The sequence below is a fragment of the Cryptomeria japonica genome, chromosome 5, assembly GCF_030272615.1.
Source record: "Cryptomeria japonica chromosome 5, Sugi_1.0, whole genome shotgun sequence".
NCBI lineage: Eukaryota > Viridiplantae > Streptophyta > Pinopsida > Cupressales > Cupressaceae > Cryptomeria > Cryptomeria japonica.
This window is the reverse complement of record NC_081409.1, coordinates 331,529,708-331,546,502: the sequence shown is the minus strand read 5'-3', so window position 1 is coordinate 331,546,502 and position 16,795 is coordinate 331,529,708. Positions and strand designations below refer to the sequence as shown.

The following is a 16,795-nucleotide window of genomic DNA, read 5'->3' as shown; positions in this document are numbered from 1 at the left end:
TAGATCCATAGTGTGTATTTTGCATTGGAGGATGTTTTTGGGCTGATTAGTTAACAAGCTTTATTGTTTATCTAAACATTTTATTTGATTTCAACATTGGAGGATGTGCTAGTGTGTGTGATTCATTGGAATTGTTTTAGAATGATGTGTTGCGATGTGTTTGGGTCCCCTTTATCTCCTAAAGTGGACCACCTTATGTGATATTGCTCTGGGTGGCCTAGTTATGTAATATTATATATTTTATCTATGGTCGACCTAGTTGAGGGTTTTAATAAATGATCTTGTATATATAGATGTGCAGTTGTGTGAGTTGAGGTGCATGGTGTAGGATTCCCAAAGATACTGAGAGGGGGGAGGGTGAATCATTATCTGACCTGTGTATGAATTTTCTTGACTTATAACATGAAAAGCATTTCAAAATTGTGTATCGGTAAACCAAAAATAATGCAGTAAATAAGAACAATAACCACAATATAAAAGGCACACCATAACACAATAATTTTAACGAGGAAACCCGGTGTGGGAAAAACCTCGGTGGGATTTGTGACCCAAAATATTCGCTTACTGGCCAATAAGAGAATATTACTGATACAATAGGGGCCTACACATGCAGGAAGGCCAAGTGCCTAGAGCTCACTGCTCATTTACAAAAGAAGTCTAACTGACTTACAAAATTGGATTATACAAATCCAATGTCATGTACTGCTTCAGATCGACATCTATTATACCAGGTTCAATACCGGTTTAAGCTCTGCAATAATCATAAACCCTTATCCAATATTTGCCTTACAATTCACATATTAGATCTTCATATAATCCTTCCATTACTTACATCCTAAATGATCTACAATGATCTCATACTTATATGAGTCATATTACAATCCACCAAGTTGGCTTACAAAAGGTTTTTACAATTAAATACAAAATACATTTAAACAAAATTCATGTCGACCATGGTGCCAGTAATCTTCCTTTTCGCTGTCGGTGAACTGTGCATCGGTGTAGAGTCTATCAATGTCGGTGCCTACCGGTATCATATGATTGTAAGGTTGCCATCAATGACAATACCTTCAATCACCTGCAATTTCTCATTGGAGTGTGCATTTTCCAACAATCTCCCCCTTTGGCATTGATGGCAACACTCATGAGAAAAATCCAAAAAGTGTCCAAAAAGAATTTGCCAAAATTGTCTTACCAAAACTGTGTTATCAAAAAGTGTGCTCCCCCTGAGCTGATGATGTCTTTTTTCTGATCATTTTTCTCATCTCCACTACTCCCCCTTTGGCATCAATGACAAAGGTTGTCATTCACTGTCAATGGAGTGTGGTTCCTACCTAGATCCTTGTAACCGGTGGGTTACAATTTGATAGATGTCCGCCAATGCAAAATTTTGACTGCCACTGAACCTTTTGCTATCCTTTAATGCCGCTTGTGTTCTCTAAACTGTACCAATGAGTATGTGCATTTTCTCTTCCGGTGTCTTAAGTCCAGGAACCAGAGCCTCAAAAATTTCTTTTCTCAAATAAATGAGGTAATCTAGTTTAGGACCTACTTTGCATTTTAAATCCTTTGCCTTAACCTTTATTTTATCTTTATCTTTTTCTAACTTCTCAATTTTCTCTTCAAGATCCGCAATGTTCTTTTCAATTTCTAAAAATGGATCTGATGTTCCTATTAAATTGTCAGCAATATTGTTAATTTCATCTTGTGCTTTGCTAATCTCTGAATCTATGTCTTCTGTCAAAATATCAATTTTGCAAGTATCTCTGTACAGTTTCTTGAAATCCAAAATTATTTCTCCTAGTGCCAGTAATAAGGTGTCTATTTGTTCCTTATTCTTCTTCACTATTTCCTCAAAGATTTTTTCTTTCTCCTTATTCATTTTCTCTTTGAATGTATCTTCATTTATCTGGTCAACTGTCAAAATGTAATCGGTGATGTATTTAGACAATGTGTCTAGTTGACCTAAGGAATCCTTACTTCCCACAATGCACTTGGGTGCTATCATTTTAAGAATAGGAATTGTATTATCAATAGCCTTGTAGGCTTGTGCATTACACTTAGTTATTTTCTTTATTGAGTCCAAGAGTACCTCTATCACAGTCGTTGGTCTGAATTCTATCATTGAAGTACCAGATGTCTACCCAACTGTTTTCACGATCTCCATGCTGTCGGTTGTAGTAATAATTTTGCTTTCCTCTTTCTCAGGAGGATCTGTTTGAGTTTGCATTTCCACTATCAAAGGTTTAGGCTTTCCAGCTATGGTCGGTGGCACTGTCTTGGTTTGAGCCTATGACTGTAACTATTTTTGTTCTGGTTTTTCAACCTGTGCCTCAGTGGGTTTCTTTGTGCTCTCAACTGCCAGTTTTTCTATATGCATCTTTGTACTGTCTACTGCTAGTGACTCAGTTGGTTTTTCAGTTGTAGTTGCCAATGGCTCAGTAGATGCAACAGTATGCACATTTGTGGTCTTTGTCTTCCCAATGTCTAGGGGATTATTTGATTCTTCAGTTTGTTGTTGTTCCCCAATTCCAATGTTATCAATTTCAATATTTTCAATTGGTGGCTCTGTTGCCACATCTATCTTCTCAGTTGATTCCTTATCTACCACAATATTTACCTCTTGGGTGTCTATGATCATAGTGTATAATATTTTAGATCTAGGATTTGTATCCTCATGAGGAGTCTCCATGCTCTCTATTGCTGGTTGTGTGTCAATGGTTTCTACCGGTGGAGTATCAGAAAGAGGTGGGGGCAAGTTATCAGTTATTTTTAGGCTTGGAGATCCACCTACCTTACCTTTCTTCTTATCCCTGTCCTTTTGATAGACTCTGATGGTCTTAAGTCTTTTAAGTTCTTCTTGTTCCTCTTTTGCAACAAGGAATATATCCCAGTGATTTGCAGTCTCTTCTGAAATTTCATTCACTCTTCCTGCCATAAGTGCAACATGTTAGTGACTGGTTGAAAATATTGTCCAGATGGCCTCACTAATTAATTGATCTATCTCTTTAGTGGAGTTCACTGGGTGAACTGCAAGCAATTTTTCTATTTTTATCTTTTTGTCTAGCTCAACAATAGCTACCCTTCTAGCTTCTAGTCTTCTATATAAATCAGTGGGTATTTCATCAACAATCTCCATCAAAAATTTCTTGTATATGTCCAAGTGTAAGATTACACTATTCTCTATGCTTTCTTTATCATCAGTGGAAAGTGTGTTATACAACTTGCTAATATTTCTCAACTTTCCATCCTCGGTTATTTCACTTCGAAGTTTGTCCAGTGGAGCAATATCCTGTTTTACCTTCTTCTTCTTTGGAGTTAACTTCTTAATTGGAGGCCTCACTGCCTATTTCTTTTGTCTTATTTTTATGGGTGAAGGTGAGGGTGTCGGTGAGGGTTTTCTTTTCCTTACTACCCTTTTGAATTAGGTCGATATATCACTTTCAGAAGAAGTTGCAACCTATGAAAGATGAGATTCTGGTTGAAGTCCTTCTAACTCACTTTCCTTAATACCAGTTTGCTTCAATACATCTTCCTTAATTGCTTTAGCTTGTCTTGTACCTTTCTTCACTATTTGTTCAGTTTTCTTAATTCTTTTCTATGATTGAATACCACTCTCAATTGTTTCAACATTGCCAAAGAGTTTCTCATCCAGTTTTCTTGGTGCCTCAAGTAGAGCTTTTGCATATGTCTCAATTATGTTCTCATCGGCTTCATTTCCAATTTCGGTTACCCAAATAGTCCTTGGGACAACTGCTTCCATCCAGATTTCATCTTTCTTTACCACAAAGCATATGTCATCTTTGTATTTGTCAACAATAACTTGGGACAATCTTGTTCTATATTTCATCTTTGCCTTAAATGCTTGGAAATATTCATTGATGTTCTTATCTATGTTTTCTCCCATGTTGTTCAGTAGGTTCAATGGTTGTTTTCCTACCGGTATATCAAATCCAAAGTCTTTCTTGCCAACACTGAGTACTTCTTTGGTGATATACAACATTAAACTTACAAGCAGATTTCCAAATCTGAAAGTTCCCTTCTTATCACCTTTGATTTTCTTTAGGTTTTCTATTAGTTCATCTTTTAGCCATTCACAGATGTCAATCTTAGCATTGTTGTTCACTAAGTCATAAGCACTTTTAATACACAAGCTAAAGACTGAGTTTAGTCTGTTTGTATGAGTAGCTCTGTAGCCAAGTACCATGCTAATGAATTTGACATTTACATCTTTAACAACATTGACTCTAAGTGATCTCTTATCGAAAGTTGCACCGGTTAGGGTCTTTATCGTGTCATTAGAGACCTTCTTAGTTTTGTCAGGCCTTCTACCGGTGGAGGGTAAGCCTGTCACTGCCCTAACTACCTCTTTCATGATTTTATGAATTGAATCCAGCCAAAAGAATTCACCATGCACTTTGCTTAGCACAATCCTTATAACATCCTTGGGAAAATTCGGGATACTAAGGATTTCAGTAAAACCTAGGGTTTCCACTATCTTATGTTCTGGTTTGATATTACCAGATTCATCACATAAAATAGTCTGATACATATTCTTGATTTCTTCATCTCCTAGTTCTTCTATGTGACAATGTATGTACATTCTAGGGTCTTCAACATATACTACTCCTTTAGGAATTTGAGAGAATGCCCCTAGGGTATCATCTTTCTTTGCAATGTCGGGAATAATCTTAAACATGGGTCTAGGGCATTTAATTTCTTCTACAATAATAGGGTTTGCAATGAATTCAGGAACAGAGGAGGATGCCATGGTTATAAATACCTTAATCTACCTTTAGGTATGTGTGCTTGAATGATTTGCTTCCTTCTCGCTATGGATGCCCTTGCTCAGAATTTTTGCGCTCTCAGGAGATTTGAATGTTTGGTGAATGAAAAAAGGAGCCAAAACACTTAATTTATAATGTTATTTTCTTCAACTACCATATTTAATACTTGTCGGTTAAGTCACAACTTAACTCATATGTCGGTAAAGAAGTAATTCAACTTCTGACCATCAACTCAGGGTATATTAGCATGTTCTTTAATTTGTTGCTAAACCCCCAAAGGATTTTCCTTCAGTTAGATGAAGAGTCTCCTGTCGGTGGAGTAATACTCTGTTCTGCCGGTGGAGGAGTATTCCCATTAACATTCTGATCTAACTTTCTGATCCATTGCTTTGAGAATTCTTGCTTTACCTCTTCAACTTTTTCTTTACCTTTCAGGCTAGGTCCTTTGTTATTTTCTGGTGATGTCTTGCTTCTACAGAATTTTACAATATGTCCAATCTTGTTACAAGCATAACAAGTCACATTTTTTTTTCTAAATAGCTTTCCCATATCCTATGCCGGCATGTGTTCTGTATTGATTAGATAAGTGTCCAAATCTTCCACAAACATAACATCTTACATTCATTTTGCAATTTTCTAAATTGTGACCAACTTTGTTGCATTTAGAACATTGACCGGTGGGTATATTAGTGTTCTGATAGTTTCTAGATCTACACTAATTTTCTCTATGACCATACTTGTTATAGTCAAAGCATTTCCCATTAAATTTGTAAGCATTAGATAGTCTTACCGGTTTGCTGTGATCATGATTATTTGTAGTACCAGAGCTTTCACCAACTTCAAAGCCAAGGCCATTTGTATCACCATTAGGTTTCTGATTCTTCAGCATGTCATGAAGTTCTTCTGAACTTTTCTTGAATTTCTCCTTGTGTTGATTTGCAGTAGCCAACTCATTTTCCAAGATTCCTTTCTGTCTCATGAGTTCATTTGTGTCATTTTGTGTATGCATCAAGTCTGTCTTCAACATATCATTTTCATGACTAAGTCTTGTGTTTTCATTTCCAGCATCATTTAGTCTTCTAACCAAGTCCTCTTCATTCTTCTTTCTATCTTCAATTTCTTTACAAAATCTCATAATTATATCTTGCATCTCATTCTTCATTGTATTGTTTTCTTGCCTCAGTTTGTTCACCAGGTCATTAAGAGTTTCCTTTTCATCTTCATCATTCTGCATCTTTTCACAAAGTTCTCTTCTTTTGTTTCTTGCTATAGTGAAATTTTCTTGAAGTCCTTGAATAATATCCTGTGCAGCCTTTAGATCATCTTCAAGTTTGATATTCTTCACTTTTTCTGCATCATAGTCTGAAAGAGCTATTTCCAATTACTTTCTCAAGTTTTCCATCTCTACTAGTGTAAAGATCTTCCTCAAGCTGTTAGGCTTTTGAAAATAGAGGACCAAGCTCTGATACCAATTGTTAGGATTCCCAAAGATACTGAGAGGGGGGGTTGAATCAATATTTGACCGGTGTACGAATTTTGTGTACTTATAACATGAAAAGCATTTCAAAACTGTGTATCGGTAAACCAAAAATAATGCAGTAAATAAGAATAATAACCACAACATAAAAGACACACCATAACACAATAATTTTAACGAGGAAACCCGGTGTGGGAAAAACCTTGGTGGGATTTGTGACCCACAATATTCGCTTACTAGCCAATAGGAGAATATTACTGATACAATAGGGGCCTGCACATGCAGGAAGGCCAAGTGCCTAAAGCTCACTACTCAGTTACAAAAGAAGTCTCACTGACCTACAAAATTTGATTATACAAATCCAATGTCATGTACTGCTTCAGATCAGCATCTATTATGCCAGGTTCAGTACCAGTTTAAGCTCTGCAATAATCATAAACCCTTATCCAATATTTACCTTACAATTCGCATATTAGATCTGCATATAATCCTTCCATTACTTACATCCTAAATGATCTACAATGATCTCATACTTATATGAGTCATATTACAATCCGCCAAGTCGGCTTACAAAAGGTTTTTACAATTAAATATAAAATACATTTAAACAAAATTCCTATCGGCCATGGTGCCGATAATCTTCCTTTTCGGTGCCGATGAACTGTGCGTCGGTGTAGAGTCTGTCGGTGTCAGTGCCTGCCGGTATCATATGATTGTAAGGTTTCCATCAATGACAATACCTTCAATCACCTACAATTTCTCATTGGAGTGTGCATTTGCCAACGCATGGAATGTGAATGAATTTATGTGAAGTGGATATGAATTATGTGCAAGCATATTTGGTGTAGCATAGTGCGAAAGTCAGTCTATGAAGAGATTTGATGATAATATCTTTAGTGTGATAGTGTTTTGAGACAGTGGTTAATGTCAGATGTGTTTGCCATGATATTAGTCACTTGAAATAGTGATTCAAGGATAATTTCATGATCAGGAGATCTTGCTCATTTCAATTCATCTTTTCCTTATACCTACCAAAAGACAGTGTGTTCATTTTGGCAAATTGTACAATTCTTTGTATTTTGCTCTGAGACAATGAGTCTTAGTAATGAAAGTTCCTTGTATCTTTCCCTAAAGTTGTGCACCTTAGTCTTCTAAGTCCAATCAGATGCAGTGAACTCCTTGTCCTTGAGCCTAAAAAATTGTAATCCATTATTCATATTGAGTGTAATTCTCATTGTGGTTTTTCCTTGTTTAGGGTTTTCCACGTAAATCTGGTGTTCATGTGTTTGTTGTGCTTTGTGGTTTCATGTTTCATAATTGCAGTATTAAGTTAATTGTGGTTTGGAGTTTAAAAGATTAGAAATAGAATATTTTAAGGTTCGGACTAATTGTCTTGTGGTGTGTTCAACACAATGTAATTGAAAGGATATAATAAATACTAAAAAAATAAAATTTTATGACCTAATAACAATGTTGAAAAGTGGGACATACTATTATTCTCTCACCCCATAACAATAACATATTGCCAAATGAATCACTCTCTACTTTGGTATGATCCCACAATTGTAAAATTAATCTGAACAAATGTGGCTTTAATCTCAAATATATGGAGTTTATCTTTTGTTGTAGCTTTGGCATTCTACATAAACCTATTTATTTATTCTACTTGAACTTTGTAAAATTTAGAGATACCTTTTGAAGTTTCTTGTTCTAGGAGATTCTCCTTAATTAAACCCTTGGAACCAATTTAACAATTTGACCATGTTTATGTAAACATCTAAAAATGACTAATGCATAATTTTCATCTCGTCATGTTTTTTTTTTTTTTTGACAAAAGGCCAAGGCCTATAATATATTGATACTAATTGAAGATTTACATATACTTATTAGATAAAATACTATGTCCACCCCCCTAGTAAATACAAATCTAAAAGAAAGCCCCCCCCGAAGTAGACAAGGGGTCATAATCTCGTCATGTTACTACTTTCACTTATCCATATTAATTAATAATTGTTAATCATTTAATTAATTCATTGTCCTTTTCCTCTCTTAATTAAATATTTTCTTAGTATTTAATTAATTCATTCTTTTTCTTCTATCAATTAAATATTTTTATTTAATTAGTTTTACCATTTTACCATCAATATTAATGAAATAATTTGATTGATTAATTAATTTTCTCTCATATTTAAATATTTTTTCAAAAAATATTTAATTCTAGCTAACATTTCCATCTCAAAATTAAATAAATTCAAATGACATCCTTTTCTATCCATAAGTAATTAAATATTTTTTATCTAATAAAATTTACTATTTCAACCCCAATATTAATGAAATAATTTTATTAATTAATTAATTTTCTCTCATAATTAAATATTTTATAAAGATTATTTAATTATATCTAACATTTCCCTCTCAAAAGTAAATGAATTTGAATAATTTATTTAATTTTCCATCTCAAATAAATAAAATAAATATTTTATTTATTTCCTCCATACATTTTACACCTTTCCTTATCCTTCCACATCATAAATCATTGTGCGTTATAAGTCCTATCCTCTCTCAAATTTTCTCATTCGTTGATCTTGTCATTCAATTTCCACCATTGATGAAATGTAATGTGAGGCATATAAATAAGATTTTCATTTACTTATTCCCCCTAGCAGTTTTGAGCATCTACACTATAATCAAATTATCACTTTCATGAGCATTATCATTATCAAGAGCTAGTACTATAACTATCGAGCATCAAGCCTTCATACTAGATCACGATGATATCAAGGTTATGCGACAAAATCTGAGAGCAAATCTATATCAAGGACTCAAGCAAGTATCAAATCACAATGGAGTCTTAGGTAAGGTTTTTGTGTTGATATTATTGTTTATCATTTGATTTATCCATAGATCTTAGTCTTCATCACATGGATTGTGAATTTGGATCTTGCATCGTATTTTTTCTATCTTATTTAATTCACATTTTCATCCTCTATAGTTTCAAGAAAAGTTAAGAAGCCATGCAAGATGCCTAATGCGTGATTACCAATGCACTATGTTAGCCAATACTCTCTTAGTGTTAATACGAATGTAAGACTACGATAATACAAATGTGAATTAGATTTTATTTCGATAATAGATATAAAAAATTGAAGTGCATCTCTTTACGCATTTTTGAATGTATAAAATAAAAATTTCATACTCAAATCAACAAATAAAGATTAATTGAAAGAGGGCCAACTCATATCTAAAATTAAAATTGAATTTGAAAACTTAAAAATGAAAGAAAAAAAAAAAATTAAACCAAATTCAAAACTATATTTATTTTTTCACAAGGCAAACCAATATCCTTACAATTATATAAACTCAATTAAAAATTCTAAGTAATTGAACATACCATTTTTCTATACACTGAACCATACAATTAATTTTCTGTAAAGCTTGTTATCAGCGTTTACACGGTTGTTGTAAAATTAAGGAATTTCAAAGTGTGTAAAGAAGGCAAAACATCCTCCAAAGTAAAACCAACATCATCAATCTTATTTAAATTAAAAACAAATTGATTTTATCTCTCTTCACTCCAACGATTCCTTGACTCATAGCATTCTTCCACAAGCCATGCACTCACTAAAGATTCTCTAAACCTAAAGTTATACCACGTCCAAAACAAAGACTCAGATTGATTACAATATAAGTTAGGGGAAAAGATTTTATACTCGTGTATAATTCTCAATGATTTCTAAAATTTTAATAGTAAGTAATTTGATACAATTATTATTTACAATATAATATTTAAGATCTATATTATTGGCAATAATAATTAAGATTAACAATCTTTAAATCATAATTGAAAACTCAAAGTTATTAAGTTAACTGTATTAGATTTTCAAAGGCGATGATAGTTAATCAAGATATTTTTCGGTTTAACTATGTGAGTTTTGTTTTTCATTTTCTCTTCTAGCTCTCTTTCATCCCCGTGATGGATCATGAAGTGTGATCTAAACTCCTACAACTCTCTTTCATTTAATGATACATTATTATAAATGTTTTTTTATATTTTAATAGTAAGTTATTTCATAAAATTATTGTTTAAATCAAATGTTTAAAAATATATTATTAATTATAATATCATATTGGTGTGTTTTGTTAAAATATTATATAAGATCTCTATAAAAAAAAAATCTACTTATAATTAAACATTTAATCACACTCTTTATATATTTGTACATGTATATTTATTACATGATTTATTACTTCTAAAATCTACTAAATACACTTTATTCAATTATCGTCAATTATAATCAAGACTAACAACGTTTAAATCATAACTAAAAATACTATATTAAATCTACTAAAAATACTCAATACCATTAAGTTAACCGCATTAGATTTCCAAAGTGGAGACGATAGTTAACCAAGATATTGTCAACTTTGTTTTTCATTTTCTCCTACAGCTCCCTTTCATCCTCATGGTAGATCATGAAGTGTGATCCCACTCTTACATCTCTCTATCATCTTGATGATGGATCATGATGTGTGATCCAAAACGTTGATGAAAAATAAAGCTGACACAATTTGAATTTACAAATACTATCTCAAAAGAACTCAATTTCATTAAATTAATTGAATTAGATTTCCACTCTCCATGATAGTTAACTAAGATATTTATAGACTTGATTGTACCAGCTTTCATTTTCTCTATGGTTCTCTTTCATCCTAATGATGCATCATGACGTGTGATTGGAATTCCTACTTCTCTCTTTCATGCCGATGATGTGTTACGAAATGTGATCTGAAACATTGATGAAAACAAAACTCACACAATGGAATCTGCAAATATCTCAAATTAATACTCAATTGAATCCATTGTTTAATTTTTAAAAAGCTCATACAATTCAATCTAAAACATCTTTTTTATAATATACCCAATACCATTGCCAAATCGAAACCAGTCTTCATAACAATGAGCTTTTTTTTAAAGTAATTTAATTGTATTAACGGATTCATGCATAGTCCTTCCCTGGTACATCACGCCATTACGCCATGAATGCGTGGTTGAAGCATGCTATTTAACTTCAACGACTTTTAAAGCTGAGATTAAAATAATCTGTGGAAGCCTAAACATAAGGCACAAAAGGTGGTTTCAGAGGAGGTAAATGTAATGGGAAATAGAAAAGAAATCCAGTTTTATATTAGATCCAGTTGGTTGCAGGGAAATCACGTTGAAGCACGAAGGATTGTCTCCTCCATGAAAAGCTGCCTCGTTCGCCTAAATAGGAATATGAATTCTTCGCCCACATCTAGTGCATGTAATTAAGGAAAGCAAGAAAACAAAGAATTCAGCCATTTTCCCCTTATATTTTGGCGGGCCGGTTTTTAAAAGTGAGCTCTAAGACAATTTAGGTATAAAAAGGGGCAAGGTCGGTGAATTCATTATATTCACAGGAAACTTGATTCATTTTCCTGTGTTCTTTTTTATTCAATTTCATCATCATCTGCCAATTATTTCTGTGTACTTGCTCACAGGAATCTTCAATTGTGTTCTTCAACTTTTGTTTTCGGATTCACAGTGATCCGCAAAGTTCTGATGCTGTTTTGTTCTTCTACAGCTGGAAAGCTTAAAAGCTTAAAAGCTTCTCGAGATCATCTTGCCTAAGAAAAATGCTTTCCAGAAATTGAATCCCTGAAAGTTTCTCTACTGTAAAGCAACCGCAGAGTGAATATTTATAAGCGTGGGTCCCTCCGATTAGCGGAAAATGCTTCTGCAGAGATCCCTTTCAGTGGAGAGTACGCTGGAAGAAGCTTTAGGTCCTTCAGCTGCAATTCCGTTCAAATGGGAGGAAGCGCCGGGGAAAGCCAAACCAGAGGAAGAACAGAGGCGTCCGGCGGTTCTCCAAATGAAAGGGGACAACGATTTTTATAACCTGTTGCTTAGCAAGCAGGAAAGCATGGGGCATTCCACCAGATCTCTCTACAGGCCTGCCGATCCCGGGACTGTTCCGTTCCAGTGGGAGGCGGAACCAGGCAGGCCCAAAACCCCTGCTCGGATGGAGCAGCTTGCGCCTCTCAGCCCGCCCCCGGCTCTTCTTTCTCCGGCCCGCCCTGCTTCCCCAATTTGGGGAGTCCCAACTACCAAGTGGTACTCACAGAACTTGATGAAGAAGATTTTCCACAGGCATCACCAAAGCCCTAACAAGGTGTCCCTGGATTCAAATCCCGGTGCTTCAAATTCTCAGGTACCTTTAAGGATTTTGAGTCATTTTGGACATAACCAGGCTTCATGTCTCGGATCGTTAAAGTGATTCTGAATTTGATGTAAAATCTTTCAAAATAATATGTTTTTGGATTTTATTTTACTAGATCTTTTCTTCTTCTTCCTCTGCTACAAAATGTTCTGCTTATTTATTTAATTTTTTTATATAAAATCTTTCATTTTTAAGTCTATTTAGCTAGATCTTTTCTTCTTCTTCTGTTACAGAATGTTTTGAAGATTTATTTAATATATATAATGATGTCCAAGAAGTTTCAGTGCTCCCTTATTAGATAACTAAAATGGTTTTCTGGATTTCATACAAGACATTTTCATTTTTTAATTTTCTCAAGTCTATTTAGGTAGATCTTTTCTTCTTCTGCTACAAAATGTTCTAATGAACTTTAAAATTGTAAAATTATTCACAACTATAAAATTTTCATTTTTTTTCTGGCTCCAATTGTTCTGGATTTGAATGTTATCATTCACAACTCTAAAGTTTTCTTTTTTTTTTTCTGGCTCCAATTGTTCTGGATTTGAATGTGAGAGTTTTGGTACTACTCTGTTTTAACTGATCGTGTCTAATAACCTCGTTTCCATATTAATTCTGTCTCCTTTCTCAGGTATCAAGAGCCTCCAGATCCAGCGGGAGCAGCAGCCTACTGAGCTTTAGTAGGATGAGGAGCTCTAATGGCGGATCAGAGTTGAGTGCTACAACTACTTCTTCTTCGTCATCATCTTCATGCTCTGAATCTCCCAGAAAAGAGCTATCTAGTCAAGGGACTGGGTCTTGGCTGTATAGAAGCGCTCCTCAGTCTCCCAATTTGTATCACTGTGATCCCAAACGGCATCACAAGGAAAACAAAGATACCCATGAGAGAAAATCAACAGAAGAGAGCGAAGAAGACTTGGAATTTCATGATGCACTCTCAAAGTTCTTCAACTCGGCAGAGATGAGATTTTCACAGGTTAGTGTTGGGAGGAAGCAGATCATAGACATGCACGGATACAAAATACCAGCCGCCATGCCAAGGGGATTCTTGAGCTGTTTGGTATGTCATATCATTTTCAGCACTGCTAGATTTTTATTATTTTAACCTTGACATGATAAAGCTGGTATAAAAAAAATGAGTGATAGATCTGAATATAATGTTATTGTGTTGATGAGTGCAGCCTTTGTTTTCGCTTCTTTCACGTCGACCCAAGATTTACGAGGATTGCATAGATTCACATTAGATTGAAGAAAATAGGAGAATAGAATAGATTCACTATAAATAAAGGACTACAGAAGGAGTGAGGACTCTTCCTCAAAGCTCTCTCACAGGGCGCCTTTGCCTTCTTTGCCAAGGAGAAGCTCAAATACCACATCCAAAGTGGAAAGCAGAGAGAATTTGCTGCTTCATAGCTTGTGAAGCTAGCTTTTGCTGATAAGAAATTCAGCCAACTAATTGCCCTTCCTAATAATGGATACAGATGTACAACTTTCAGTATACTTGAAATAAACTGGCTTGGGACTGTTATTTTTGACAAGTTTATGTATAGTTTAGTCTACATTTGCAGATGTGTGACTAATTACATCTGCATATGTAGATGTCACTAATTCCATCTGCTTATGTAGATGTCACAATAGTTTTGTTCTTATATTAAAATTTAAGGGCGAAAGGTTGTAGTTTAATTGGTTGAACTGAATTGATAGGATGGTAGTATGTTTCTTGATTATATCATCGAGGTTTAATTTTTTTTGCATGTATAATTGGATTTCGTTAGAACCTTAGGTGATTTTGACATAATAGATCTCCTACTTGTGATCACTTGGTCAAAGGACAACTTTTAGATTAATGCATGTTCCCTCATAATATTGTAATACACGATATCAAGTTATGGATGCTAGTATCTATGCAATCTAATTGTTTTTATTAAAAGATGATCTTAATTAAGTGACTTGATTGGTTTCAAATGTGAAATGATCATTTTTATTTAGAACGAAGACATAAATTTTCATAATACATAATGACAAATCTTTTAAAATAAAATGTAGAGGAAGATATATAATAGTTGAGTGGCATCTAGTTGTAATTGCAAAATTTGTATACTCATACCATTTTCTATTTAGTGTTATGTCTATTTTGAGAGAACGCCTTGATACATTTATATATTAAAAATCGATATAATCTTGTATGAAGTTGGTATCATTTCTCTAGCCTTCACCGATTACCGTATACATACATTCCCACATATTTGACTTTTATTTATTTATATATATATATATATATATATATATATATATATATATCTTTTCATATAGTTCACATTTATTTTGCCCATGTATCTAGACATTCATTCCATGCTCAGACTTTGCCACCTTTTGTCTAGGGTTATTCACATGGATCTGGGATTGATCCCACAACCTTGGGTCAGAGGCCCTAACTTTTAAGATTTAAATTAAGTTTAGTTGACTCTTTCCTATTTTACTAGCTATTGTGAACCAACTAAACACATGCTTACATCAATTTTTTCTAAGAATTAGTATTTAAAGGAATTAAATTGCATTCATCTAACACTCCTAACTATCAAATATCCTCACTCATCCTAGAGCATTCATGATGCATTTATTATAGGAATCTTTCAATTGAATAGTTGATTACCTAAAATTTTAAAATTAGTTGATCTAAATGATAGTTATGTTTTTAATCAAATCAACAAAACATTATAAAAGAATATGAAATCATGCATAATCTACAATATATAGGGGATAGAATGATTTTACCTAAGAAAGCCTTTCGATAAAAATCCTAACAACAAAAGAGAGCAATTAGTAATCATATGCTTCATTCTTGGTTCTATTTCTATCTTGATTTAATTAGGAATACCTCTCTCTAGCAACCACATGTGAGAAAATTTGGTAGCCATATATTCATTCAAAGACTTTGATTGGTCTCTAGTTAGGAGCATGTTATATATCTTAAAATTTCCACAACACGGATCTCAATATAATGTTGAACACTAAGGTTAGATGCCAATTGCATGTGGATATGACTCAATTCTCCTATGAAATTCACTTTAGTTTTATCTAATTCAATTACCATTTTCGAAGACTTGGAAAGGGTGAGACCCAAAGTTTTGCACACATATAAGAGCATGAAATAAGTTGATGATCCTAATTCTACCAAACAATTGTGTAAGTTCTTTCCAAAAAAACTTAAGATAAAGAAGAAAATGTGGTGATTTGGTTTTTTCTTCATAAATAAGTTATATAAGAATCAATGACTTGGATAGCAGATTTTTCTTTTTGACTTTTCAATAGTATTTCTTCAATAGCAAAGATTTCTTCTAGAAATGGTTCTTCTAAGGATTTTAAGAATGCATTCTTAACTAGAGGCATCTTCATTAACTCAAACAAGGTTAAGCTCACTTTGACCTTCTACATAAATCATTGTAATTTATAAGAGTCTAACATATGGGTTTCATTTTTATTGAGGAAAGTTATAGTCTTACCTTATCATAACTTGTAAACTAGTAATAGGATAGACGATTGTTTTAGGTGCTTCGATATTGCTACTAGAATTTTGATTGGGAGACGTATTATGATTGTTCAATGGAATACATGATATTAAGAGTTCTTTTTGGTAATTACTTTTGAGGTCATAACTGTGACATTTTAAAATTCATTGAAAGACATGGACCTCATCACCATCTTGTTCAACTTCATTATCCACTTCATAGGAAAATACATAACTATCTAAAAAAATTAGAAATTTGTACCCCATTGACACTAGATCTCTTCCTAATGAGGCCCACTTGGTTCTAAATTTTCAACATTCAAGATCTCATTCTAAAATATGTTAAAAGAAATTTTAAAATGAGCTCAATCCAACTTTGTGGGTGAATTGATGTTATGTATGTGGCATCAATTGTTAAGTGCAACATCAACTAAGTTAATCCTCATGGGAGGTCTAAATTCATTCTAATTATAATTGTCCAATGGTGATGGAACTCCTCCATTGTTCAATTTGGTGTTCTATGTTTTGACAACGCTTGGGGAATTTTGACTCTTATTTAGGTTATGATTATTTGCATATAGATATTCTCTTTTTTAAGATAAGTTACTTTATTTGTTAGGCATTTTAGTTAAGCAACAAATTTTTTAATGTAGCATCCTAAAATTGCGACACTTAGAATTTCGACTGCATTTGGGTCTTCACGATGGCGGCGCAACGTTGAACCTGAATGGAGACCTCGAAACCTGCTTGTGACATCAAAAACTGCATTTTTCTGCACCTTGGCATG

General features: G+C 33.7%; 1 protein-coding gene across 3 annotated transcripts; it reads left to right on the top strand.

Moving 5' to 3' along the window:
* Positions 1–11,203: 11,203 nt before the first annotated feature.
* On the top strand, positions 11,204–14,227 carry LOC131062041 (uncharacterized). Of its 3 annotated transcripts, none has more exons than XM_057995874.2 (4): positions 11,204–11,661; positions 11,868–12,494; positions 13,132–13,560; positions 13,682–14,227. In XM_057995874.2, the coding sequence occupies exons 2-4, from the start codon at positions 12,015–12,017 to the stop codon at positions 13,742–13,744; spliced, it is 972 nt and encodes a 323-aa protein (XP_057851857.1). In that variant the 5' UTR covers positions 11,204–11,661; positions 11,868–12,014; the 3' UTR covers positions 13,745–14,227. The 3 variants fall into 3 exon arrangements, with proteins under 3 accessions (XP_057851857.1, XP_057851858.1, XP_059077431.1); XM_057995875.2 differs by having other exon boundaries at positions 11,204–11,678; XM_059221448.1 differs by lacking the exon at positions 11,204–11,661 and having other exon boundaries at positions 11,695–12,494.
* Positions 14,228–16,795: the final 2,568 nt, after the last annotated feature.